This window comes from Pollachius pollachius, assembly GCF_949987615.1.
Source record: "Pollachius pollachius genome assembly, chromosome: 15".
Classification (NCBI taxonomy): domain Eukaryota; kingdom Metazoa; phylum Chordata; class Actinopteri; order Gadiformes; family Gadidae; genus Pollachius; species Pollachius pollachius.
The window spans coordinates 13,503,596-13,513,595 of record NC_136948.1 but is presented as its reverse complement, the minus strand read 5'-3'; the positions used below and the strand labels follow the sequence as shown (position 1 = coordinate 13,513,595).

At 48.3% G+C, this 10,000-nt stretch overlaps 1 protein-coding gene across 1 annotated transcript in view; it reads right to left on the bottom strand.

Annotated features, from left to right (window-relative positions):
- LOC307086928 (ryanodine receptor 3) overlaps window positions 1-10,000 on the bottom strand; it is a gene marked incomplete at both ends in the record, with an annotated part of 129,502 nt that overhangs the window by 93,657 nt on the left and 25,845 nt on the right. Inside the window, 5 exon segments of the mRNA XM_079752274.1 lie at window positions 364-463; window positions 2,358-2,470; window positions 3,433-3,511; window positions 3,778-3,852; window positions 9,035-9,139. Coding sequence (XP_079608400.1) covers window positions 364-463; window positions 2,358-2,470; window positions 3,433-3,511; window positions 3,778-3,852; window positions 9,035-9,139 — 472 coding nt within the window.

Below are 10,000 nucleotides of genomic sequence, written 5' to 3'. Positions count from 1 at the left end.
CGTTAAAAACATCCTAACCACACCAACTACCAATTGCAAATAACAAGGAATATGTAAATTAAATAACAGAACAATTATGTATTTATACACACCCCCTACACACTTAAGTTACTAAATGACTACCCAGTGACTATGAAGTGCTACTATAAAATATAACATAATGTAATAATTATTGGCCACGTTGCTCTTCAGAAAAATGTATTTGAATTGAAATGAGCCTAATCCGGTTAAATAAATGTTTCATAAAAAAATACACGTATATTTGAATGACATTTTTCACCAGCTCTCCCCCAGCGCCCCCTGGGTGGCAGTAACTCTGTCAGAGCCCTGTCTCCGAGTGGTGTGGCCGGAGCAGGGCCTTACCTTCTACTTTGTTGCTGCCAGAGCAGGTTGGGTGGACGTTCCACAGGGTCTGCATGAAGGACGCGTCCACCTGGATGCTGCCGTTGGAGATGGACAGGTGCTGAGGGCCGAGGGGAGGGGTCACGTTTAATCGGCTGGCACGGTAACACACAACTGTGGTGAGGCAATGCATCACACCCAGAACAACAACAAACCCTTTCATCGCACAGACTTCCATGGCTTCAAGTATGATTTATATAGTTGCTCTGGGGAAAATAAATATTGCTCTTTAATAGTGTTCTTTTGATTAAAGGGGGACACTCTGGCGTTGTTGGTGCATGCTGTGGCTTGGCCAGGCTATTTGTTTGTTGCTGGCCCACGGCGCCATTGGTCAAATCTTTTATTGCATTTCTCACCCACATCTGGTCCGTCGTACTCCTTCCTTAAAACAACAATGACTCCTAGTGTCAAACCCATGGCCGTGAATAAGCTCTTTGCGCTATTTAAAGTCACGGTTGCCGTAGAGGTGATGGGGGCCCCGCTGGGCAGGGAGCTGATGGACAGAAGCCTTTACCGTTTTGGGGGGACAGGTAGGGACTAGGGGGGAGGGCACCATCTGGACATCATGCCAACCCCCTCCGGCCCGCCACATGGACGTCAGCGCCGCACGGCTGCTGTCACTTAGTTAGTGCATCATGCAGGACGTGTTTCAGAGCACTCCCCTCCGCCTAGACTCCCCTAGGCGGGCGGAGGGGACAGAAATAACAGCAGAGGGCTGGATGCTGGCCGGAGCTTTAGCTAGCGGCCTACCGCTATGGACTACTTTAGGGACAGCGAGCGGTTGGGCCCGTAGCTCCACGTTCCCGTCCCATCCTGGGCTCCAATAGACAAAGGGTCACGGAAACTACAACCCTTGGTTCTGCTCTGTGAATGAGAGCAAAGGGACAAGGCCTGATGCCAACGAGTTCAACGCACTGTACCAAGTGTTGTTTGGAAGAACGCCGATTCAGATTAAAATACGTGGGAGATCCCATCTATATGTGTCTCGCAGGGGGAGAGACTCAAAGTGCAGGACCATTTAAAAAAACGTCAACAATCTCAAAGGCAACGGCAGCGTCTTCACATCCTCATTTGAAGTCTTTTCAGACTCAAATAAAAAAAAATAAAAGAGTGGCAGCTTTTGAATCCAAGACCCGGGGGAAGGTTTTCCTCAACACTGTGTGTTCAGCTATGTCCAACAGGATTAGAATAATCTGACACACTGTCACACTGGAGATAAGCATAGAAGGACACCCGGAGATTCACACACAAACGCAGGCACCCACTCACACCTACAACGTCTGTCATCCACCTGTAGCACCATATAGTCTCTGATATATCCGAGCGAGAAACATAGAAGGATAGAGAGGGAAAGAGAGAGAGAGAGCGACAGAGTGAGAGCGAGAGAGCGAGAGAGAGAGAGAGAGTGAGAGAGAAAGAGGGAGGACCGCAATGGAAAGAAAAAGGATGATGCAGAGGATTTTCTTTTTATGTTTTCCCTCCACTGCACAACAGAAAGAAAATGTGGAAAGCGCAGAGCACACACAGAGCCCAAACCCCTGGTTTATATTTGTAGCATGACCCAAAATCATAATAATCAAATATCAAATCATATTGTTTTTGACTCAGGTATATTTGGGATGCAATATTCCAAAAACACTATTTCATGTGTGGGTTTGTAGTGTTTGTGGTTGTGTGTGTGTGTGTGTGTGTGTGTGTGTGTGTGTGGTGTAGTGTGTTTGTGTGTGTGTGAGTGTGTGTAGTGTAGTTGGATTGTGGTTGTGTGGTGTAGTGTAGTGTAGTGTAGTGTGCTTGTGTTTGTGTGTGTGTGTGTGTGTGTGTGTGTGTGTGTAGTGTGTTTGTGGTTGTGTGTGTGTGCGTGTGTGTGTGTATTTGTGTATTTCGCGTCTTACCAGACACGCTTGTGTGTTGTGGGCGTTGTACGAGATATTAAAGGAAGACGTGTCCTAACTCACCAGGTAACGCTCCGAGGACACGCTGACCAGGATGAGGTCGTCCCCGATCCTGACCTTCTCCCCCTCCGACCTCTGCTTGGAGGCTGGGTGGATGGTCCACCAGCAGGCCTCACCTGCATCACATGACCACAGGGGCACGGAAGGATGAAGACCACACACACACACACACACACACACACACACACACACACACACGCATATGATCGCACGTGCGCACACACACCCATGCACACAGGCACAAATGCAAATTAGAAAATACACAAAACACGACTTAAATACACATCAGCACAGCCCGTAGGTACAGTAGAGTTTGTGTGTTATTGGTTGACACACTACTTTGAAGTACACACTATTCACTATAATGCAATAATGTTGAATAATTGTTTGTTTCGCTTAATGAATTGAAGAGGAAATTGCAATCGGGGTTTGGGGGGAAGCCTTAATGAAAACACAAACAACACAATTACAGCATAGGTGTGCAAAGGAGAACATACAGTGTGACACCAGGCACACAGGAGGCCACTCTGCTCATGCAAGGTTTATGAAAAGCTTCATATTAATAAACACACCGGGCGTCTGGCGTCTGAAACAAAACAAATCTATCGGAGGGACCTAATCACTGCTGACAGAGATACCGCCTGGCACATCCACAACACTCCGTAGAGGATATTAGCAGCGACGTCGGAAAGAAAAACACTCGGAGGACACTCCGGTGGGGAGGAAAGGAGAGGGAGCAGGGAGGGAGGCGGAGATTAAACAGAATGAGGGAGGAGGATGGTAGAGAGAGACAGAGAGAGAGAGAGAGAGACAGAGACAGAGAGACAGAGACAGAGACAGAGACACAGAGTGTGAGAGAGAGAGAGAGAGTTAGAGAGAGGGAGAAAGAGAGCAATGACAGACAGAGAACAGCACGACGGCAGTGTTTACAAAAACAGAGACAAGAAAGAAACAAGGATGGATTGACAGAGAGAGAAGGAGAGGGACACAGAGGGAGGGATCGGGGAGGGAAGGGGAGAGGGGGGAAAGCTATGGTAGATAAAAGCAGCCAAACCTGTGGGATTTCTTCTCCTCTCACCTGTTGAATCCTCCTGCAGCCCCACATCAAAGGACAGCTTATCGGTCTGTGACCTTGAAGTCTTCAGACAGGTCAGGTACTGAGATGAAAACCAATGGGGAGACATAACAGAACATCCAGAGGCGGATTCAGCTCTCACTCTCAATGCTACGCCATTTTAGCACAGTTTTTACCTTCAGAAAGCAATTCCTAGAAGGTCATTCTTGTTTTTAAGGGAACAAAAATAATTCTAAAAACAAACAAGATTTGTGTTTGTGTGTCTGTGTTGGGGTATACTTGTGTGTGCGCATGTGATTGAAATGTGAGTGAAAGCGTGTGCGTGTGTGTGTGTGTGTTGACTCTCACCATAGCGCTAAAGGAGTGCCTTAGCAGAATGGCGTGTCCATACAGAAGGGTCCTGTGCCCACCGCCCTGAGCTGCCTGGAGGGAAAATTACACACACACACAAACACACACACACACACACACACTCATCGCAACCAAACAAACACACACACAAACAGACACACACACCCATCGCCACACAACACACAAACACACACACACACACACACACACACACACACACACAAAGTCAATTGACAGGACCTGGCACTTTGCAGCCTCCATTTGTAAACGCCTCCTATCAGCACCGGACCCCCCAGGGCCTTGGAGCCCCCAATGGTGTTGACCTTGGGGCCTTCCTTCCTTCCCTCGCCCAGCCGTGACCTCGTGCTAGCCAGCCGAGGGAGGGGGGCCGAGGGGGGGTTGATTGGGGTGAGGGAGGTGGACACATAGAGATGGACCATCAACCAATCTCCCATCTCTTGTGCCTGCTTAATAAAACATGCACTCTGGCGAGGGTGGTGGGGGGTGTTATCAGCCTAGCCTCTGTATCCCAGCCACAGAACAGGATACATGCCCATATAAGGGGTGTGGAAACGCCCCGTCCACCATTTCCATGGCAGTGTTGTCAACAGAGGAGACGGCCGAGGGAGAGCCCACACATGGGGGCATGAATCGAAGGAGGAACAAGCAGATACAGAACTATATATAGCTATGGATCCATAGAGCTATATATACCTACTGGAGGTGAAGCACTAAGGGAACCCAAGAGTGACAGGGTACTCTTGTACTGTTCAGGGCGACGTTGGGGGTGGGGGGTGGGAGAGGGGATAATCGTGGCGGGTTGTTGAACCCTGTGAGACTTACCTTCTTGATCAGCCTCTAGGAAGCAGAAAGGTGAGAAAGAGTTTGTTACTTTGAATGAACTGCGTCTCTCTCTGCGATGTGTGGGCGTCGTTCTCTAGTCTCTGCCCGCTGTGGGCGAGCGAGAGACGCTATACTCTGTACGCTAGGGTTGGCTTTATTATGGGTTATTATGAATGGAGTGTACCCATTAAAGAAAGGAAATCTGAAGAAAAAGGAAGGGAAAATAATTATCTCGGGAGATGAAGACATTTTGGGATATTTGGGGATATTATTATCGTGGATATTGAATAAGGTGATGAAAAGACGTTTCTGTAATAAATGTCTCGTATATATTATGTTCACATTTTCCGATTCGGAGGCTGGGTACTGCGAGCGAACCGGCAATTTACGACCATGACCTTATTGCACTCTGGTTCCCTGCTCTGGTTTGCTCTCTCCTACTCTGCTCCCTTCCCCTCTCCCAGGCCGGGCGGCGTGCCCAGAGAGAGGCCCCACAACGCTGAACGTTCAACTCCATTAACACGCTAACGGTGGGAAAAACACACAGATGGGAAGGTACATGGAGTAGCTGCAAATGTATCCCAAGCTACAGCAGCATCTAATGGTGTGTGTGTGTGTGTGTGTGTGTGTGTTTGTGTGTGTGTGTGTGTGTGTGTGTGTGTGTGTGTGTGTGTGTGTGTGTGTGTGTGTGTGTGTGTGTGTGTGATCAGAGAGCTATTGGAGCAGAGCAATGTAAAGGGGGTTTAACCTATGTAGCGTCATCCAGTGGTTGACTACAAGTGACACTTTGACATGTGATGGCGAAGGGTGACCTTTAGTTGGATTAACCTCCCGGTGTGCAAGCCCTTTAGTGGATTGCAGTTGCACTTGTGGTAGGTGAGTGAATGTGGTTGTGTGTGTGTATGTGTGTGTGTGTGTGTGTGTGTGTGTGTGTGTGTTATTTTGTGCCTTTCATTATGTGTGTGGATGTGTGTGTTTGTTTGTGTGTGTGTAATGTAGTTTGTGTGTGTGTGTGTATGTGTGTGTCAATGTGTGTGTCCATGACTGTGTGTGTGTGTTTACATGTGTGTGTGTATGTGTGTGTGCCTGTGTTTGCATCTGTGTGTGTACATTTATCTATACATGTGTCAATGTGTGTGTCTGCCCCAGTGTGTGTGTATGCATGTGTGTGTATGCGTGCATGTGTTCATATATGTGTGTGTCTATACATGTGGCCTCATTGCCTCTCAGTAAGGGTTGGGTTGGGTCAGAGCACAAAGCACTCAAAGTGTGGGTGGTGACACCGCCGCAGACCAAATACCACTGAGCATGTGACCTGGCCCCGCCAGAAGCGGTCACATCAGCCGGGCCCTCTGAAAGACAACGCTCTGGTCCTATACTCCACCTTTGCACCACTGGAACCTCAGTCCCTTCAAGCAGATAGAGTGTTAAACATTCCCCAGAGCAGCTGTGAGGTCTGCAGAACCAACGCCGGCCGAGCCGACACCACCATCAGACTGCCTCACATCACTTTGGGGTTAGTGAGCTAAATGAGGCTGCTTTGTTTTCCTTCCTGGCGATAAAAGATGCTCTCACCACTCTCTCTCCAACTCTCACCATTTGTTTGTTTTTTGCACCATTCTTTCGAAGCCCTTTTGAAGTGATTTGTTTTTCAGTTTTTTTTTTTTAGCAAACACACTGTCTGTTGAGGAGCCCATCTGCTCAAAGACATATTGATTTGAGAAACCCAGCTGAGAAACAAATCCAACCTCCATTTCCTTTTTAATGGAGCCACCCGCTATTCATCACTCTGTCCAGCCGTGGTGAAGAATAGGAGAGCGCTATCGGGAACAGATAACCGCCTGAAGGGGGGAACAGGCTGGAGGAAGGAGCTTCACCACAAGGTTGCTCGCTGGCTTCGAGGCTAACCTGGAGCAGACACTGACATAGAGTCAAGTCCACTACAGTCAGGGGTTTGATGGCCACTGGAGGTGATCTATGTGTCCACCAAATCGTTAGTCTCATAGCATAATTGCCTAAGTCATATTTTGGCCAAATTGTGATATCTAACCTAACTCTACTCTACTGACGCTGCTGATTCACTGTGCCTAATTGGCTGTATCCTAAGCCAATCAGATTGCTTTTTACATTCCATAATCACTATTTGCCTCAGTCATCTATTTGACTTAGGCATTGCTGACGCTAAATACAAGATGAACCTTAAAATAGGACTTAGGCAATTATACTATGAGGCTAACGAAATGCCCAGAATTTATCAAAAGATGCAGCCACAAAAATAACCGCGTGCTCGCGCGTCCGACCGCAGCCATTACGTAAGCGTACCAAAACATGACCTTCAGGATCAACCCAGACTAATTCCCCCTCAGATGAAGTGCTGACTCAGGAGTTACAGTCGGATCGGCCCCCGTAAAGCTGTAATTGTGCGTGTCATATCCTGAGCCGCCGTGCCGATCCTTTATAATTCCCCGACAGTTGGTCTTTTTTTCAGTTCCTGGTGGAACCAATAGGGATGACTTAGTCACAGCGCTGCGTCGGGGAGTCTGCAGCAGAGTCTCTAAGCCCAGCTCTGACAAGTCCATTTATCTCACGAGTCAAGTCCATGGACACGTGGCTCAGTTGGCCTCAGGGTTTATGGAAATCTCCCCCCACCCCCGCCCCATCATTAGCTATCAGGTGTTACGGTTCAGACCCACGGAGCGGGTCAAGTCTTAAAAAAGATCAAGACCGGGGCCTTGATCTTTTTCTGAATCATGAGTCAAAAGTTCTCCTCTTGATTGCAGTAATTGACCGAATCCTACCGCTTTGCGATGAGCAGCCTGGATTCACCTTACATAGTGGTGTATCCCGGCAGCATCGATTAGCCGCTACGAGCGCTCAGCGGTCTGGCTAACGCGCGGAACGAGGCGCCGTGACAAACGAGGGCTTATCTCGCGGAGGAAATGCGGGAGGCGTGAGGGTAAGAGACGATCAGACTAACGCCGCGCGTTAGTCTGAGTGCCCCGGGGGGGGGGGGGGGGGGGGGGGGGGGGGGGCAATGGGGTGGTGACGGTGATCTGGCCTCCATGTTGCATCGCCTCTCCACACGGGGAAATGTGTGGGGGCGAGAGAGGAGCGGAGAGAGAGGCCTTCATTTGAAATCTATTCCGTTCGAGGTCCATTTGTCTAGATCGAGAGCGGCTCATTGTCAATACGGGCCGTCATTACGATGCGTTCTGCCCTCGTTTCCTGTATAAACTGTTGCATCGCGTTAGGATAACCGGGGAAGGGGTATCACGCGAATCACTCACGATCATGAGAGGAAGGGGTATCACGTGAATTACTCACGATCATGAGAGGAAGGGGTATCACGTGAATCACTCACGATCATGAGAGGAAGGGGTGTAACGCAAATTAATCACGATCATGAGAGGAAGTGGTATAACGTGAATCACTCACGATCATGAATTAGTATTTTATCTTTTAGTATTGCGTGAATGATGCAGTGGAAGATTTGAGAGTGATGGAGATACATATAGCTCTGGAGAACGTGCCCAAAAGCGTGAGCGACGCGTCGACGGAGAGCGTTTGAGAGAACGCACGGACGCAGAAAAAACATAAAATAAGGGCGGCAGCGTCTCCATCTGTAACAGTGACGGAAAATCAAACAAACCGGCTAACAATGGAGACGATTTCACTAATGCCGTGATTTAAACCAAGGGTTCATGGGGGGGGGGGGGAAAGGCAGATGTCTGTTGTTTTTTGTTAAGCCTTTCGGTTAATCAAATGCAACAAAGGAGCAGATCAGTTACAGTCAGCTCCGGGGCGGGACCATTTAAATGTATTATTATTCATGAAGGGCCCGACCTCTATCAGTCAGGGCCACGTAATGGGCCAATTGTACCGTAAATCTCCTTAGGGAGGCTAAATAAGTTTGCTTGCTCAACTAAGCAGACTGTACTTCGATGAGAACAAAGTTTTCATCTGGAAGCTTTTAACCCTTGGAGATGTGAAGCCAAAGACACAACGACGAGGACAGTGCGTTGGGGTCTCTTGATCTCAATTACTCAGTGTCTCTGTGTGTGTGTGTGTGAGTGTGTGTGTGTGTGTGTGTGTGTGTGTGTGCGTGTGCGTGTGTGTGTGTGTGTGCCAGAGACAGGGGAAGAGAGAAAGAGAGAGAGAGGGAGAGTAAGCAACAGAGAGAAAGCGAAATTAAAATAAGACAGCTGAATGTTTTCTCTTGTAGGTTATGTTTGTGTGTGTGAGATTGTGCGCCTATGTGTGTGTGATGGAGTTCTGTGTGTGTGTGAGCGTGCGCCTGTGTGTGTGTGTGTGAGCGAGCGCCTGTGTGTGTGTGTGAGCGAGCGCCTGTGTGTGTGTGTGTGAGTGCGTGCCTGTGTGTGTGTGTGTGTGTGCTGCGCGCGCCACCACCCACCGCTTCACTGTTCTGTCCGCTCTTGGCCAGCATCTCCTGCAGGGCTCGCACCGACAGGGACTGCTCCAGCACGAAGCTGGCGATGCACAGGTCTGGAGGAACATACTGCAGCAGGAAAAGGAGAGCGAGAGATTGATGTTAGAACCCTGTGGGCTCAGGGGCACACACACTCCCATCCAGGTTCAGCTTGCATGTCAGCTCACATTACTCTGACGGGTATCGTCTTAAAGTGTAATTTTGATAAACAGTTGAACTAGGTTTTCAGAGCAGGTTTATCTGACACTTGCAGTTACGCATGTGTTGTGTGGTGGGATGAAGGGTGCGTTGAAAGCTCCATTGAAAATCATGTAAGGAAAAGCAGCCAACACAAACAACAACAAGGGTGAAGGGAGGCAGGAGTTAGTGGTGACAGAAACAAGCGTAAAATAAGTTAAACAAGTAAATAAAGACACAAATCGTCCACATTACAGGGAACAGGAGCTGTGGGCATTGAGTTTATTTTCCTTTTTGTTTCCAACATTAAAAACAACAAGAAATGGACTGACATACAACGCCAACCAATCATCGTCTACACTGAGAGTCTGCAGTCATCACTCTTCTTCATGGCCTCTTTAAAAGCAAGGAGTGAATGCATCCCTCCTGTTAACCAACCCTCATAAAGTAAAAGGAAGATTTAATTAGCAATCAAGAATGCTTTTTATTTATATTCCTTTCATGTTGTTTTTCTCGCAACGACTGTTTAGAGAAACGACTGAATCAGAACCCGGCTTCAATGTTTTTTCGCTGATGTTGTCAGGCCGGTTTGGAAAACCGTTCTATATCAGGGAATTACCGTAGCGTAGTCACTACCTTAGCATAGTCACTCCCGTAGCGGTCTTACAATATGGGATATGTTCACTGCAGTGCATTCCGCTCTTTACTAACCATTGATTTCGATGTGGTGTTCGCCATGTAGGCAGAACATCT